Source organism: Gouania willdenowi, chromosome 19 (genome assembly GCF_900634775.1).
Source record: "Gouania willdenowi chromosome 19, fGouWil2.1, whole genome shotgun sequence".
Lineage (NCBI taxonomy): Eukaryota > Metazoa > Chordata > Actinopteri > Blenniiformes > Gobiesocidae > Gouania > Gouania willdenowi.
The window spans coordinates 25,802,315-25,821,255 of NC_041062.1; the positions used below are offsets into that span (position 1 = coordinate 25,802,315).

The following is an 18,941-nucleotide window of genomic DNA, read 5'->3' on the forward strand; positions in this document are numbered from 1 at the left end:
TTGCAGCAGTAAAATGTCCCATTTCCATATTTTCTGGTTTCTATGGGTTAATATACCAGTAATATGTGTTTATATGTATATTTATACCCTCGGAAATACCCGGATAGACCTGATGATGAGCTGCTACACTCCGTTACTGTCCCGCTGTCGGCTGAACAAAGAGAAGTCCTGACGGTCATGTTGTCCTCTTCCTCCATGACTTCTCTGTGGTGTTGTTCATATATATCAGGTAACGAGCACTTCTGACACCGCTATCATTGCGGAATGCGGATGTTTATGTGCCGTAAAGCGTCGCGCGGTACCAACGTCATCACATTTTGCGCGCGGGTCGAGTCGAGTTGTGCATGCGCATGCGCGGCCAACAGTGCCAGTCTGGCACGGTGTTTGGACCATCGGGCCGTTAACCCCCCTGTGGTGCAGTTCACACCTACGCAGGCCAGACAATGGCCCCCATGGTTTCACACATGTACAGAGCTGGTTAGGAACGGCCCTGGTTACCAGTGTGAGTACAGCCTTAGATGATTTAACACACACCCATTAAATCTAGTGCAGCTTAGCATCAGGCTAATGTTAGTGGACCCCTACCTAGTGCCTGTTAAATATGGTTCTCAGATATTAAACTCTCCAATCTACAAATGATATATTTCTTTATCCTTTATTGAAACACTTTAAAACTTAACCTAAAATGATATAAGCCAGTGCTCCTTATTATAGGGTTGCCAGGTCTGCTGGTGCCTTTTTCCACATTTCCCATCACATTTTCTGATAAAGCTCCAAAAATAATTACAAAAAAAGAAACTGGAAGAATTTGTGTTTTAAATAAATTTATATATATAAAAAAAAAACCAAAGCATTTTTCCACTGAAGCAGAACAAACATCTATTACTTGTTTTTCCTCGAGTAACATAGAATACAATTTGTGTGGAGTCTTTAGTAGCCTGAACAGAAAATAATAAAGGATCAAGCTGAGAGAGATTTCCAACTCAACAACAAAATGTGACAAACAGCTCATGATGACGGAAAAAAAACAACAACAAAGATGCAAAAATAATTCTTCTTAAAAAACAAACCAAAGGTTAAGTGCAGCTGGTCAGTCGTTTAGCACAGATTCAGTCTAAGGTTTCTTCACTTCATGTACGTTTAGTTTCTAATGTGTAACATGCAAGCTCCATGTAGCGCACGGTCACATAAACATGGGGATATACTTTGTTTTCTTAAAGTATGAAAGTACAGTGAGAAAGGATTTCATTGGTTGATAGTGTTTGTTTTCTTCAAAGGAACAAAAAAAGGGAGGCGAAGACTACATTCAGTTCACCTGAAAACGCACAAAATCACAACCGAAAGTAACACAAAGAATTTCAGAATCCATCTTTACATGTTCTCAAAGTTCCCACTTTATAGCTTTAAATATTTATTCATTATTATTATTAGAGTTTCTGTAATTTGGGTTCAACACTCAAAAGATCCAAAGATACACGAGTACAACAGAATACTGCATATCTACTAATGACTGGGTTAACGAGGCTTAGCTGCCAGAGAGGGGAATGCACACACACACACACACACACACACACACACACACACACACACACAAACACACACACACACACACACACACACACACACACACACACACACACACACACACACACACACACACACACACACACACACACACACACCACACACACACACACACACACACAGCTACCAGGCCCGTCTGATGTGCTTCTCCTGCTGTGTGGGTTTCTATCGTCAGGAATGGGGGAGGGGGCGGGGCTAATGTGGGATTCACAGTCGTAGCAACTCTTTGATTGTGTTTCTGTAGACGTTTGCCTTGTGGTTGTGGGTTTGGGTCCTGTGCTGCTGCGACACATTCTGAGGTCTCTCTGTTTGGCACCGTGGAGTTGGATGAGCACATGGTTGGATGCACACATGGTTGGATGCAGATGGCAGTGGCTGAGGAGGAGGATTAGGTGGGAGGGGTTACTTGTCGCCGACCTGCTCACTGACTCCGCCCTCCCCGATTCTGTCCGTGGTGCCGTTGTTGGATGCTGCATCTGCATCCGTCGCTGCGTCCGTCCTCCCCCTCTTGGCGTCGGGCGGCTCCTGCAGTTCCCCATTCTGCCTCTTGGTGGTGGGAAGGGAGGCCGAGGCTGAGGCGTGGGTGGCCAGGAGGTGGAGGGGGTTGGCCACGCCTACAAGAGGAGAGGAACACAACAAAGATTCGTTCTGATGAGCAGCCATTCATTTTAGAGACGTACGACAGCATATTAGGGCCACATTAAAATTAAAAAATAATCTACAAGATTAAAGTCGTAATATTTCAAGATTAAAGTAGTAATATTGTAATATTAAAAGTTGATATAAACGTCATTTTTGTGTGTCTCTCCAGGATTTCTGTTGTGAAGCTGTTGCACACAGGGGGGCAGACTTCCCCAGCTCAGAAGCTGATCCTCTTCCACAGAGTGTTTAAAGGAGCTTCTTTAAGTCCAGTTTTCACACATTCATAAAGCACATCTTTGTTTTGCTCCTCCTCAGATGTGAAGATCATTATCATCATCTTGGAAACATTTCTTTTCTTGTTTGACTTCAGTGGGCGGGGCCTCCGAAACAGGAGGGCGTAACAAGATAATGACAATAAAATTCAGCTGCCACATTTATCAACACCTTATCATTGGTACGTTGGGATTGGTCAGATACCAATGTTTGATGACTCACACATTGGTCCTGTCATCAGCAAACAAAACATGATGCTCGGCAAAAGTGGAAATAATGTTTAAGAATTACGGACAAAGTGATCATTGTTTGTTACGAGAGATCAGCAGGTTTTTCATAGATGATGACGGTGTGGGACTTTAAAGGCTAATGCTAGCTTCTACAGGTGTGTGTGTGTGTGTGTGTGTGTACGTACTAGAGTTAACATTCTTGGCCCAAGCCCGACCCGAGTTCGGGCCGGGCCTCATTTTCCCGCTCAGCTGTTTGTTTATTTTTGGGGTGTTACTATGACCTCTATTAAAGCCTGTAAAACTGTAATAACGGTACGAGTCACGTTATCGAGTCAACGCAGAGCTGCGGTGTGCTTCACCCCTCGCTGTGCAAGGCACCACGCTATTAATCTAATATAAATAATAATTTACGTCGGGTTTGCTTCGGGCTCGGTCCTACAATTTAAGTTAATAGGTCGGGCTGGGTTCTTTGGGCCCGATCTAAGCTCCAGTGTGTACCTGTGCTGACTGCAGTGCTGAGGGGGACCAGGTGTGTCCCGTTCTGTGTGATGGCCTTGATGGGGAGCTGATGCTGGCCGAGCGGCGCCTGCTGCACGATGGTGACGGTGGTGAGGGGCGGAGCCTGAGAGCTCTGGATGATACGTCCCACTGCACTAAGGGAGGAGGTTGTGATGGAGGGAACAGCCTCTACTTTCACTGTGACACACATACGAGAAATGGTGAAAACAAAGCAGGAAAATGATTTACTGCATGAGGTCATAGGTCACACACTGAGGTCAAAGGACACATTGAGGTCATAGGTCACACACACTGAGGTCATAGGTCACACACACTGAGGTCATAGGTCACACACACTGAGGTCATAGGTCACATTGAGGTCAAAGGACACACTGAGGTCACCTTTGAGCTCCTTGTGCTCTCCTCCGTTCTCCTGAGGTGCTGAAACCATCGTGGCAGCACCTGTCTGTCCACCCACGGTTGCCATGGTGACGGCTGGTATCTGGTGTACAACGTGCACCGTCTGCATAACGGGGGTGGAGCTATTGGTGGTTGTTACTATAGCTGGGGTGGCCATGGCATAGGTGACGGGCTTTAAGGTGGTCTGAGGCACCTGGCGCTGCACGGCGATCAGCACAGGCTGGTTGGTGAGGGGGGAGCCTAGAGGGGGGCGGGGTCAGTAGACAGTATTAGTGGGTTTACAACTCATCAAAAATGCAGACTGTGATTGGCTGATGAAGCTTTACCAGGAGAGTTCTGAGTAAAGCGGGCCTCCTGGATCACTGCCAGTTTGGGCTGCACTGGTTGTGGGGGGGTGGGGGCTGCAATGGTCTCTGGTTCCATGGGGATGGGGGAGCCCTCTCTGGATAGACTGTCTGGGGTCTGTACCCCGCTGGAGTGGGCAGAGAGCACCCCTGTGTGGCTGGGAGAGGCTGGTGCACTCCTGATCAGAGAGAGGGGGGGGGGGGGGGGGGGGGGGGAGACATGGTTCACTTACAGCTCTGTGTGTGTGTGTGTGTGTTTGTGCGTGTCTCACCTGGAGGACAGGGGCCCTACGGGGGTCCTAAAGCAGGGCACTCCGCGGGGCCGGCGCTTTCTGAAGGCCTGCTCTATGAGCTTTCCTTCAGAGGAGGGGTCAATCCTCCAGAACGAACCCTTCCCTGGTTCCTCCTGAGAACGGGCCACTTTGATGAAGTAACGGTTCAGGGACAGGTTGTGACGGATCGAGTTCTACGCGGACCAAACAGAACACAGGCAGAACTCAATATTAGGGATGTGACCATAGTTTGACTAAGATGCTGCATGTTTCCATTGCTGTGATGTTAACACACTGCAGTGTGTTTTAAATAGGGGTCATTTCATTAAAGGGTCCGCGCACTTCGGCCTAAAACAATTCTGATATTGTTCAGTGATTATTGAAAATTCACACTGTAAATGTTTAGTTTGCTCAGATGAATACATTTTGAGATATGGACAATTTAGTGAGGGGGGCATGTGTTGATTTGTGCCCTTATTTTTCTTCCATTTTCATCTTCCAATATCTCAGAAACTACAGCACATGGGAAACTGTAGTGTCGTATAGTAACACAGCTCCATTTATTCTCTCAGAATATAGAAAAAGTACAACTCAACTCAATATTCCTGAGAGGTGAAATAGCCTCAAATTTGCGGTATGAAATAAAAATGAAGAAGTCACATAAGTACTTTACACATTTCTTAAAGGGACCACGTCCTGAATGTGGTTTAGCAACATTACATAATTTAATCACATTTCAGCCTTAATGAATGGAAAAGTCAAAAGTGGCTCAAAATGTTGATATTGAGCTGCTAGTGATTAATAAAAGGGTCTTTGTGGCATTTTTCTCCACTGACTTTGACCCATTATTATTTTTCATGTAAAACTATATTGTAATTAAAAAAATAAAAATAAAAAAATGTAGTACTGTATATATCGCCGATCACCATTTTGAGGAAAAATATAGAGATATGAGTAATGGTTCATATCACCCAGGCCTAATGTAACCAAAGCAGTAACATTTTATCTTGTAAAGGTTATGATTGTCTAAACTGTGTGAAATGATGCGTTTAAACACTATTTAAAGTAGGATTTTATTAATATGTGTGCGTTACCTCAATAACAAATAATCACTAGAACGTACAACTAAAGTGTAGCATTAGCAACACTGAGTTTAATAAATGTCATACATATATATATTTTTATTAAATTACCCCAATTTAAATGATCTTTAATACCTTTTTTTTTCATTTAGGGTGGTGATTTTAAGTAGGTGAATTAGTTTGTTTTACTGGTAGATAACTTTAAAATAGTCGTGAAAAAATTGTGATATGAATTTTCTTTCCATATCGCCCACCCCTACATCAAGCTAAAATTTGTCAGTGTGACTATTGAATAATCACGGAACAATTGGTAAAAATCTCAGAACTTCCTGTGGCCTCAGCGTGTGGACCATTAGTTGTAAAACACATGGAATAACCCAAACGTAAAAAAACCCCGTTAGTGACACTGACCTGCCACCCTTTGTCAGCCGTCCTGTAGTAGGGGTAGTTTTTGGTGATGTGGGTGTAGATGCCGTTCAGGGTCAGCTGTTTGTCTGTAGCCATGGTGATAGCTTGGACTATTAGCTGTGCGTACGAGTACGGAGGTTTGGAGTCGTCCTGTGGGAGAACAAACGTGTGTGTGTGTGTGTTATTCCTGCAGTTTAACAAGCATCAGAGGCCATCATGAACATACGGACATCACCAGGACATTTTTAGACTACAATGAGCAGAGGCTGATGTTCATTACCTTTAAATTCATTTCCTCATGCAAACACACACACAGTATTCATAGGGACACGGAAACGTTTTTGTCCCCTTGTAGTCTAAAAAATGTTTGCATTTTTAAAATGATTGGATACACAAATAAACAGAAAACACACCCTTTCTTTTTCAGAGAGAAGTTTGCAGGTAGTACAGCAGCTTTTACAGAAAGAAGAAGACTGATGTAGGTAAACTAATAGGGATGTAACGATTAATCGTAAGGCAGTTAAAAATCGATTCATAGGTATCGCGACTGACCGATACTTTGAAAATTGAGTCGCAGTACTTTTTTTAAACAGCAGAGGGTGCTATATATTTATCCCTTCTCTTGTCCAGCAGTGTATGCGGCGGGCGGAATCTGCTACTACTACCTTTCTGGCCGCATTCTACTCTTAAACATGTTAATAAATGATTTCTTACCCCTTTAGCCCCGAAAGAATATTTGTAATATTACGTGAATATCTGTAAAAGTCATGTTTTTCTATTAGCTCTGTCTGCTAGCATAGCATCTCTTCTTCACTGCAAGAATTTCTGCATGCCAACTGACAACTGGGTTTCCAGCGCCCTCTGCTGGTCCAAACAAATATCTGACGTAAATCAGTGAAATTACTGTTTTTTTTCATTGTTAAGGCACAAAATACATTTTCAGTTGCACTTTTAAAAAGAAAAAGAACTATTATGCAGTTTTGCATTGTTTACTATAGAATCAGAATTTTAATTAATAGGCTTCTTCTTCATTTGTATTAGTCCTTTATTTATTTCATTCAAGATTTATATTTAGTTAAATTGCATTGTTTTGAGTTTATCAAGGGATTCTTTTGACAATGAAAAATAATTGGAAAATAGTATAGTATTTTTTCCCCAAAAAATAATAAAGAAATATTTTTCAGTCATCATTTGCCTACTATCACATTTTGTAAAATAAATCGTGAGAGAATCATATCGTGAACCCAGTATTGTGAATCGTATCGGGAGTTGAGTGAATCGTTACATCCCTATAAACTAAGGGTTTATTTAGCTCTTAACAAACTTTAAATATTACACAAAACAAAACCTTAAAAATGGTCCAATGCAAACAGAAGTTTAACAGACCTACACGTTCTAAAGATATTAAAATAAGATGTGTAGAAAACTATTCTCAACTTGTAAACTGTAAACAAGTTCCTTACAAACACAAATTAAATTGAACACAACACTACAATGTGCTTCACTAATAGCATTTACACATTAAAACAAGCTACAATAGCTGCTGACTCAGCGCTATTCATCATTCACCATATAGTTGTGCCATTTGGTCAGTCTTATTGTTATTGTATGCAAATAATGAGTAAATAAATGAATGTCAAAAGCAAAAATAACTCCAATAGTATTTTTATCGTTTACTCACATTTAATTTTTTTTTAATTTTAATTACTTTATTAATCCCTGAAGGGAAATTATGTTACACTGTTATTTTTAGGGACATGCTTCTCACACACACACACAGACCCGAATCACACACATGCACAAACAGGACCTGTGAACATGCATCAATGGAGAGATGTCAGAGTGGGGCTGCTTCCACAATGAAGGGAGCGCACCAGAGCAGTGTTGGGGTTTGATGCCTTGCTCAAGGGCACCTCGACAGTGCTCGAGAAGTGCCCTGGCACCTCTCCAGCTACCAGAACAACTTCTGTATTTTGGTGTCCCGATACATACGATACAATATATCCCGATATTAAAGTACAGGGCGATCATTGCAATTTTTTATATATATGACTTAAACAACTAATCTGAAAATGTGTACACCTTCTTGAGAACATCATGTATGAAATATATTTCATTGACAATTTTACATTCAAAACATTGGCTTTAGCATGCCATGTGCCAACAACTTAAAAAAAATAAACAATCTGCCTGTGGCTTTTAAACCAACTTTGACTTTAGTGCAACTTAACTGAGGTATATGCCTAGAACAACAAATAAATGCAGAAAGTTAGTGCTTTCTTTTTAGATTTTATTGAAAAAACACAAGTTGGTCAACACGCCTTTTAGAATCGATCCAAAAATTGCGCGACGTACTATCGCGATATATCAACAAATCAATTTTTTTCAACACCCCTATGTCTAATGGGACCAGAACATCTATACTATAATGACGGAAAGGTCTGTGTGTGTGTGGATGTGTGTGTGGAGTAAATATCTCCCCGACGCGGTGCCAGTTGGACCCGAAACTCGGTCAACGGCTTCCAAATACCCCGAGTGTGTGTATCTGTTATTTTGGAGTAATTTGGTCATTTCAAAATGTTTATTTTAATTTTATTTCACTTCTGGACGGCCCCGAAATGAAACCTATTCAGCTTTTGACCTCAGGGTGTGAGGGGGTGCTAGCGCACCATCTATAGCTATCGCCACTTCCGGTTACGGGTTCATGACGTCACCGTGTCACAGTTGTCTGGGTTAAAAAAAAAGAAAAAAAAAAAGGTCAATATTAAAAAGGTTTTTGTAACTTAAATGATACCTTTGTATCATTTAAGTTAATATTTCATAGTTATTTAATATTATTCCCGTGATCCCAAACTTACTTTAAATCTCGGGCCACAGACTTCACCCTCTCCTTCGTCTCCATGAGTGTGGGCGGTGCCTGTGCTGACGGTCGTTATCTTATCGCAAACATTCTGATTCTTCAGACAGAGGAATGTAACGTTTTTGTGAGCAGATGGGTCCACTATGATTGTTTGTTCTGCGCACGGTGAGTGTTTCTTCTTATATTCTACTATGTGCTAAAAAAGATGCTAGCAGCTGCAATATAAACACACACACACGGCTGATGCGCGTGCACTACATCGGAATGTATATGTGAACTCACACAGAGCCGTTGAGAGAGATTTGCGACTTTGTTGTTGCAAAACGTTTATTTTTCGTGGTACTTTCGGGTCTCTCTCTCTCTTTTTCACACACACACACAGACACACACAGACAGATTCCAGAATCACACTGCAATGGCAACAAAAAACAATACATCAAACAAAAAAAATATAAAAATGAGTAACAAAAACAATAATTATACAAAAACACAACAGAAAGATACAAAAATACGCAATTATACCCCTTATGCTCCCACATGAATGCATACTTCTGACGGGCACTGTACTAGTGTAGAAATCATTTTAAAAATATTGTGTTTCACAAGTTGGTATGGATGATTAGTGACGTTAGTATTTATGCTAACATTTATTTCACACAACGTGTGATATCTTTAGCTTTTATTCTTCCATACACGTGTTAAATCTGACCATACGTAACTCAGTGGCTCCCTGTGGTTTGATGACAGTAAAACATTTTCTTTTAACTTGGTTTATTCCTTTTATGAAGTGGTTAGCATTAGCTCTTAGCCCAGTATTATGTGTCGGGTTAGCTTAGCTTAGTTAGCTTTAGTAGTTTCCAGTTTATAATTGTTGCTGCAGGTTCATCTTTATATCAATGTGTTTGTGGAACTTTGGGTGGATCTGATGGAGGAACTTGGACTGGTTCACTTGTGGGTGTGTCTGGTCTTTAACCTAGCAGCGGTCCATGATGTATTGCAGTGCTGAGTGTGTGAGGGACACCGGCGGTGGCACGCAACCTAGAGCTCACGTGAACAGCGCTTCACCACCTTTTGCAGAGCAGAAAATAATAAGTTGGTGACAAAAAAACAAGATTTTTGGGGACATTCTTGCTAGATGGAGAACAAATGACCCGTGGCCCTCACTAATTCAGAACACTGGTGCTAGATTTATCTGAAAGTGAAATGGAATTATGTCTATGATACCGACTAAACCCTCACTGATCAAATCACACATTTACGTATGTTTTTCCTGTACAACGGGACTCTGAGTGTCTTTAAGTCTTGATTTCAGCAGATAAATAAAAAATAAAGATTGTAGTAAGTTTAACAGTTAGTAAATTCATCTAAAAAGGGAACGAGGATTAAACGGAAATGAAACTAAAAAGTGTAAATTGATGTGGAGGAACTGAGGGCCTGTACTGATCTGCAGCTGCCTCACCTTTGGGCTGTCTTCACCTGAGGCCTCCTTGTCGTTTTCTGATTGGGAGTTGTCACCGATGAGGTCAGAGGCCAGAACTCGACCCGTCCTGTAGCTGGAGAGCCCCGCCCCCCTGGGACTTGACGGACAGGAGTTTGCAGCGCTGTGAAATGGAGTGACAGCACGTTGATATTAAGGGTGTAAAGTAAAAACAATTATGCGATATATCACAATATTTTACCTCACGTTGATCGTATGAATCCAAAAAATGTCCAACTTGATTTTTTCACGTTTTTTTAACAAAAAAACAAAAAGTATACAGCATGCTGATGAATAGTTGACTTTACTGGCGTACCATAGTTTTGTATGAAGTAAAGATTGACAAGAACTCAAGATATATTTGCTAAATGTTCTAATAACAGCAAAGCATAACAACAGGTTACGTGTATAATGTTTTTTTTATTTTACAGAAATGCTGTATTTTAATTAATTTAACAGTAGCATAACCAACTTAGCTTGTTTGACCCCATGAATTAAATTCAGAGGGTCCAGCTCTGATAGTGGGGTCTCCTAACCCTCTTCCCCTGGTCAGGGGTCTGTAACCTTTACTCTACAAGGAACCATTTAACTTCATCTCACCTGGATTAAAGTCCTCCTGGAGCCATAAATACCTTCTCTATGAAGACAATACAGTGTATTACATTATATGCAGTTAGAATTATATAGAATAATCCATCCATTTTCAAACCCACTTGCTCCTGTTTTACAGGGTCGCGGGGGTCTGCCGGTGCCAATCTCTGGCTCTCGTTGGGCACTGGGTGGGGGTACACCCTGGACAGGGCGCCATATAGAATAATGTTTGACTTAATTTATATTGATCATGTAAATGGCAACCTAAAGGGGAGGTATCATGTTTTCTTAGGCACACAGTACCATTATATAGCATACTCAAATAACTATGCTACCCAAATGTTTTTTGGAAAATGCAAAAAATATGTAAAAAAAACCAAAAAAAATCCCCTCTGTAGCACACGGTTCATGACGCTTTGATTTCACCCGTCTCTTTAAGAAATTCCAAGCTTGTCTGACGCGCCCATGAACACGCCCCCGTCAGTACTCATACAAACAACGCTCTGTCAGTGAGCTCAGCACGTTCTTCCTTTTTACTGCTGCTCTCAATGTGAGCGCGCACTCAGTGAACGGCTCGTTATGCCTGGCTATGTTCATAGCGGACCGTGCGCACTCCAAAGTAGCACATTGGTGTTTATACTCAACGCATTCACCGTTGCATTACCCGCAGCCAAGTTGCGTGAGCGTGCACCATCTCCTCACCCACAGCACAAGAGAGAGAGAGAGAGAGAGGTGCACACTGTGGGACGTAACAAAGCGCTCAGCCCTTCTGTCCAAAATAAGGTCACCGTATACGAACTCGCACAGATGTGACCAAATTAAATTTTCACTTGCACACACTGAAGAAAAAAAATAAATAGTCGCAGTCTCGAGCCCTGCCAACCATTAAGTGACAGATATCTGTCCCTGCACAATCTACATTTACATTTCCTTGATTTTGTGACTAATTTCTACGTGGTTTGGCAAAATTTTATGGAACATTCAGAGGAAAATTGCATGAACAATTTGCATTTAGAAATGACTGCCATCATGTGATATATGCATTTGTGTATTTACTTTCTACTGAGGGCAGAATTGGCAGCAATTCTCCACTGGTGGGTCTGCACTGGGTGGGTCGTGGACAACTGGGAAAAAATAATTAAATAATTAATAAAAAATACTTAATGTCTCATGTTGGACTTGTCTTTTATTTTGAAAGAAGCTTTTCTTTTTGACAGGCATGCTGTGAAATGCATGTTGCACAAGAAAAACATATTGATTTATGTTTTAACAAAGATCATATGTGTGTTTTCAACAGCTATTTTTGAAAAACTAAATTTGGTTGGTTGAATTTTGAAAAAAAAGTAGGTCTTGATCAGGGGTGGAAATTATATTACATTTACTCTCGTTACTGTAATTGAGTAACTTTTTTGTGTACTTCTACTTTTTTGAGTACTTATAAAATCTGTAATTTTACTTCAGTAAATTTAGTTTCAAGTAACAGTACTTCGCTACATTTGAAATAGATTCCGTTAGAGAGTAAAATAAATCCCGCACGCGAACAGGAGTCTGCTACATTTGTTATTGAACCGTACCCTAGAGCTGTTGTTAGGATCAGCCAATAGAATGTGTATATGTCTATGTCCTGCTCTGTTGATTCATGTGACGTCACTCACATTGCTGCATCGTGACAAAGCGAGAGCGCTAGATTCTGATGGAGAGCAGGAAACTTGAGAATCTGCCGTCTGGAATCATCAAAATGTCAATATTTTGTGAAGTTTACGGATTCTCCAATCGTTCTAATCAAGAAAAAGAGATTTTATAGAGTACCGAAGATTGTCATTCACAAAGGTGAGAAATGTAAAAAGCTCACAGAAAAACACCTTAAAAAGTGGATTTTAAACCTACATCTGCGGTCGGGAGGAACAGAGTCTGCTGATGCCCGTGTTTGTAGCGACCGCTTGGGCAGAGGTATGTTAGCTTAGCGAGCTAACTGTTTTTGTGGCTGTGTTTATATAGCATTAGGTTGTCGTTAAATACTGTGCACATAAAGCTGAACACCATAATGTTATCACTATATGTCAAAGTGCTATTCAGTAGTATATAAATATATATGTATGTGACAAACAAACCTCATGTATCCTTGACTATCAGGCTAACGTCATCGTTAAGATGACTAGCATGTTTGTTTACATTATAGCTGTTACTGATGAGGAGGTTGTGGACCCACCCACTCAGAAGTACACAGATTTTAGTGGGCGGGGGGTGGGGTTGTGTGCGACTCAGAGCGGAGTGTTTTTCTGCCCCCTGAAGTTTTCTTAATGCCCCCCATGTAATACTACCTGGCGCCGACTCTGTCTCCCGTGCACCTCGTCCTCCAGCAGTGCCTGATAAGCCACTGTGTGTCTTTATTCATTGTGTGTACATTTCATATTTATAACAGCTACAGGTGTTGTAGCCAATTGATCAGCAGTTTAGAGCAATGATCATGTGATTTTAATTACAATTATTAATATAAAACTGTATTTGTAGGCGCGCACACGTCACCCTGGGGCGTCAGTATCATTTTGTCCTCATTCGGCTCATTCCATCTAGAATGTTTTATAGACTTTATATAACGTACTGTTCACATTTCTTGCTTGCAGAGGTGATTTATTGGATGCTCTGACACATTGGATGTATTGACAAACACTTACCTCATCCAATTGACATCCTTGACATTTATTTTATTTTATTAATCCAGGTTAGCCACACCATATCTTGTTCTCATGCACGTTATTTTGAAATGATGTTCTCTAATAAATAATAATAATAATAAAAAAAGAACCTAGTTTGATCTGTATACATGTCTATTTTTTATTGCATGGGTAAGTAACATTTACTCTGAGTACATTTTAAGTGAGCTACTTTTTACTTTTACTCAAGTAGATTTTTATACCAGTAACTTTACTTTTAGTTAAAGTAAAATTTAATCAAAGTAAAAGTACTTTTATTTAAGTCAATTTTCTTCTGTACTCTTTCCACCGCGGTTGTGATTTAATGACCGTGGATAAATGTGGGTCCCAGGGGGAAACCAGTGGTTGAGAACCCCTGCTCTAAAGGCCCAGATTTGGAAGCAAAACTTTTTTTTTGAAAAATGTAAATTGACAGTCTGATAAACATACCACTTGTTTTTCACATTTGTGCTTGAATTACAATTAGTTACCATTTATGTGTTCTCGTAAATTAAAAAAAATAAAAATGAAATAAATAGTATTTTATAGCATTTTTAGTAAAGGTGAAATTTGTAATTATTGATATCGCATTTTATTGCGCTGTATATCGTATTGTTTAGTATCGGGATATATCATATTGCAAAGGTGTCAAAGTCAGGGGCCAAATACGAAGCAGTTTGATCTCAAGTGTGCCAAAGATTTTAAGCGGAATAACAAGTTATTTCAACATTATTTACATTTCTACTTATACATAAAATACAAAATATGTAAAAACTGACAAAGTCCAAGCAATAATATCAGTCCCAACAGGGTCTTCACTTTAAATTTCCAAGATTTTGTCACCAATTTCTATTTAATTAAGGGAAATATAATGAAAAAATCTGAGGAAAATTGAAGAATTTTGTAAAGATTGAGTATTTTCAACAGTTTAACATAGAAATGACTTAAATCACGTCATATAAGCACTGGGAAACCTGTGAGCACCTGAAAATATTGTTGAGTTTCATTTACACAATAATTCATGTTTTCTCTGTCATTTTTATTTTCTCCTGCAGACCAAATTAGTTGCTCCGAAGGGTCGAATTTGGCCCCCGGGCCATGAGTATGACACATATCGTATTGTGAGCTGCAAATCGTGAATCGTATTGTATCGCCAGATCAACAGCACAGCACACCCCGAGCTGAGCTCCAGTTCAGTGTACACACTAGGGCTGGGCGATATGGACCAAAAGTCATATCTCAATATTTTTTCTCAAAATGTCAATATACGATATAAATCTCAGTCTTACTAGAAAGACAATTCTAGGTTGAATGTACTGATGCCAAATGCCACACAGGCTCATTTATTAACAAACAGCTGCACAAAATGTGACATTTTTGGTTTTTTTCTCGTGTAAAGGACAGCATGTGTGAGTGAGTTCTGTAGTGTGGATTGTTGATGAAGGATGAAGGTCTGGGTTAGAATGCACTCAGTGATCATCTAACTGTTCTTTTCATGTTCTGAAAAATAGAGAAGGCAGTGACTCCTAAAATGAGTATTCTTTATCAAAAATAAGCTATACAGTAGTTCCTCTCTATAACGCGGTTCACCTTTCGCGGCCTCGATATTCCGCAGATTTTTTTTTACAGTGCAATTTTGGATGCATTGTTTTTTTTTTACAGCGTATGAACGTGCATTGTGTTCTGGGTCCTGACTGGCTAATGCTGCATTCACCCACCAGCAACACATCCAACTCTGAGTTTCACTACCTTTTTCTCCTCTCATAAACATAAACCACCAGTGAAAAAAGCTGGTGTGATTAGCGGCTAATGCTAAACTAGCTCAGTGCTACATAGAGAACTTTTACCTGCTACTACCAACTCCTCACTGATTCTCCTCCACACCTAATCCTTCCTAGTCCGGTCCCGGTTATAACGGGCGTGTCATACAGCTCCAGGTGGTCACACACAGCTTCTACTCCATGGTAGAATGGGTGAACAGACTGGTGTCCGTGTTGACGGCCTGACGTCATCGTCAACAAAAACTCTGAATGCGTTCAGCATCAATGTCTGATCACTAGCAGTGTGACTCTAAAGTGCTGTATGTTTGAAAACAGGTTTATGTTTTTAAATAATTGTAAAAAATAAAGCTGACTACTTTGCGGATTTCACCTATTGCGGGTTATTTTTAGAATGTAACCCCCGCAGTAAACGAAGGACTACTGTACTGGCAATAATGTCATTTTCTATATCGCCAAAACAGAAATGGAGATATATCTCGACTCTGGATATATTGCCCAGGCCTGGTACACACTACAGTGTGATGGAGTAGGAGGCGTGGCCACGTGCGTGTACATTAACATACCTGATGGTGCCGGTGGGTGAAGGCAGTGGGCTCATGAGGTGGGCGATGTTGTCTGGAATGTTTATAGTGAGGGGGGAGATGTGGGGCTGGACAGGTTTGACCGGTGATTCCGGCACGTTCCTTGGCTCCTTCTTATCACTGGACAGAGCTGTGAATGTGATCTTTATACTGGTGCTGGGAAAACGGAAGCAACACCTGCAACAAGAAGAACACAAACAATGTTTTAAAAGTGTCTCTCACACAAACACTTGTGCTTGCACACACACAAACACTATTGCGAACTCACACACTGGTGCTTGCGCAGACAAACACGCGTGCCCACACACAAACACTCGCAATGCGCGCACACAAACACACTGCGCCCACAAACACACTGCGCCCACAAACACTCATGGTGTGTGCAGACAAACACTTGCATGCTCACACAAATCTCTGCGCATGCACACAAACACCGCACACACAAATCTATGCAGGTGAATCAAACGACTCTGCATTACAGTTAGTGACATTAATTCCATGACGCAACAAATAGATAACGAAACTCTTTGACAATGCTTTTAATAGTTGATTTTTATTGATTTGTAGTTGCAGCTTTAATTAGTGGGAGACTTCTGCCTGGTGACACACACACACACTAAGGAGTGCTGAGAGTCAACTTCACTCTGTTTAAATATGGACAGCCACTATTATGCAAGAGATCATGTCTAGCATGTCCAATTCATTATTAATGTGGGTATTTTTGGAGCAGATGCTGACACATACGTCTACATTACCGCCACCAACGGTCAACACATTAAACTCACTGTGCTTAAACATTCAAGATGTTAAAATGTTCAGAATATCAACAAACTGACTGACAAACATCTAAAGAACTGATTGTACGAGTTAAACTGATCTGTAGAATGAAACGGATTATAGACTTTCACTGTTAAAGATACATTTGGGTAAAAACACTCAGAAGTAAAAGTAACAGATTACAAGTATGTTATGGTAATTGAGGTACTTTTAAGGGCACTTGTGCTTTTTTGAGTATATTTGTAAATCCGTAATTTACTTGTACTTGTGTAAGTTAGTACTTCTACTTTAGTATTATTTACACCCCTGGAAACACTCCCTAAAACAGGAATATTTTTTATAAGCAAACAGAATTCCATTACACTTGTGTTATATTTAACCAAACTCCAAAAACAGAACATATTGAGGCCAATTACTGGGCAGAGACATGTTTCTAATAATCAGTAAGCCTATAAAGGTTAGTTTGTGCACTGATAAATGTAAATAATGTTGAAGAGGAAGAGACCGGATGTTCTACAAATAGCAGTGCACCAACGTTTGCCTGACTAGCTCTATAAGCCGAATGAATAAGTGATAAGTTAAGGATAATATGTGAAAGTTACACACGTGTACTTGCTAAAATGAGCTGTAAATTGTAAAAAAGTCACATGGCGGCCGGAGGTTTTGAATGACGTCGCTGCTGTACACACGCTGCCTTGTCACAGCACGTGCAGCCTCGCAGCGGGACAACAAAACAACAACAAGCCACGCGCTCACAAACACGCACACGTTAACGTGCACACAGGTCGTTCCCAGTGGGGATTCTCTTACATCCGTGGGAGCTGCAAAGGTGGAGCCCCTCTCCTCTGGAACACTCCATCCACAAACACCCCGTTTTTCCCCAGGCAGCGGAGGTAGAAGTCCCCCGAACCAGAGCCGTCTTCCCCGGCCGTAAATATCTCCAGATGCCGCCGGGATATGAAGCTCGAGTGGCCCATGCTAACGTCCACGGAGCCCTGCGACGAGTTCCGCCCGATGGTCACCGACCTCTTCTTCATCAGGTACTCGAATTCTCGGCCCTCCAAGCGGGCTACCGCCGACCCCGTCATCCCGCTTACCACCGCCATCTTCTACCAGACTGGAGCTTTGGAGGTGTGTGTTACAGGAGAAGCTCGGCGCACTTACAGTGAGCAGAAATAGGGGTTTTTTTGGATTTATAAACAGGGGCGTCCAATTATTAGACCGTGGAGAATGATGCTAGGAACGTGCCAGACCGGGGACACAGCGGCTCCGACCCACCGCCGTGAAGAAGAGGAAAAAGGAGCCGCGGCAGCCAATCAAAAGCGGCCAAACAGACGGAAGTGCCGTGACTGACAGGCTGCTCGACCAATGAAAAGGTGGCAAAGAGAGCCATGTGTAGGGTGTTTACCAATGATAACAATAATAAATATAGTCGTAGAGGATAGTTAGGTTGCAGTGCAGGCTGACACGCAGATGGGCGGAAACACAGAAAACACGGAGGAGAGATTCCACTGGACAGAGGTGGCTAAAGTACTAGTCTTCAGTACTCAAGTAAAAAGTATAGATACTTGAATAAAAAATACTCTGGTAAAAGCAAAAGTATTGACGTTTCTCTGTTTCTAAATGTACATATGTACAAAAGTAAAACAAACATCCCTTGAACGAATAATAATGACAGGCAGTGGCGTGCACAGGTAGACACTAGGTGGTGCTAAAGCCATTCGCCCTCTGGACCAAGCAAGTGCCCTTTTCAAAGTTCGTTTTTTTAATTCTTTTTTGTGGCCCATGCTAACATGATCATCTGTAAGTGCTCGTCGATTAAAAGCGTGTGATAATAATGCCCCAATTAATAATCCCTCCACCCGTACACACCTCTGTCAACGGAACACGCAGAGAGAACACAAACGGAGGCGCATTGTAGCAGCAGACAGTACACAACTACAGCCCAAACACACCTCCTCTCCTGCCCACCAGCCAGGGAACACATACATGAATAGAGTCGAGTGTGTTGTTTGTCCCCTAAGCATCAGTTATCAATAAGCTATAACTTGCATTTATTTGTCTCTGTTGTGAAGTAGCCTGTCTCAACTCCACACAGCTGGGCATAAATGAGCTAACTGCTCACCTGCTTCACAAGCGAGACACTACCCAAAATCAATAATAGATATGACGTAATGATGATCACCAGTAGAGTTTGTCATTGGTATTTTACAGCATGTGAATCTATCAGTATACTTACTTAAGATGAATATTTAGTAGACGATTGTGTAGGTTTACATTAGGCTAACTCATTCAGTTCCAGCCCTTTTAGAGCATGTTGAATCTGACCAGATTCTGAAAGATTAAAGTCTCTACTTTCATCAGAAATAAAATGTTTCAGGCTTGTTTCGTTGTCCCGTAATCAGCCATTGAATAGAGCAAGTTTTAC

The 18,941-nt window shown here is 41.1% G+C and overlaps 1 protein-coding gene across 1 annotated transcript; it reads right to left on the reverse strand.

Moving 5' to 3' along the window:
• Positions 1-811: 811 nt before the first annotated feature.
• On the reverse strand, positions 812-17,829 carry foxk2a (forkhead box K2a). Its single transcript, XM_028476744.1, has 9 exons — positions 17,324-17,829; positions 15,719-15,913; positions 10,073-10,214; positions 5,757-5,903; positions 4,264-4,457; positions 3,974-4,170; positions 3,630-3,887; positions 3,228-3,425; positions 812-2,198 (listed from the first exon to the last, which is right to left on the reverse strand). Exons 1-9 carry the CDS (start codon positions 17,617-17,619, stop codon positions 1,987-1,989), a joined length of 1,839 nt encoding a protein of 612 aa, XP_028332545.1. The 5' UTR covers positions 17,620-17,829; the 3' UTR covers positions 812-1,986.
• Positions 17,830-18,941: the final 1,112 nt, after the last annotated feature.

What these genes read in the sequence shown, in the direction of transcription:
- foxk2a (XM_028476744.1), bottom strand. Translation starts at nt 17,619, where the DNA reads ATGGCGGTGGTAAGCGGGATGACGGGGTCGGCGGTAGCCCGCTTGGAG. An exon ending in TCACCCACCGGCACCATCAG is followed by an intron (nt 10,215 to 15,718) that starts GTATGTTAATGT and finishes TCCATTTCACAG; the next exon opens with CGCTGCAAACTCCTGTCCGT. An exon ending in CAGCACTGCAGTCAGCACAG is followed by an intron (nt 2,199 to 3,227) that starts GTACACACTGGA and finishes CTCCTCTTGTAG; the next exon opens with GCGTGGCCAACCCCCTCCAC.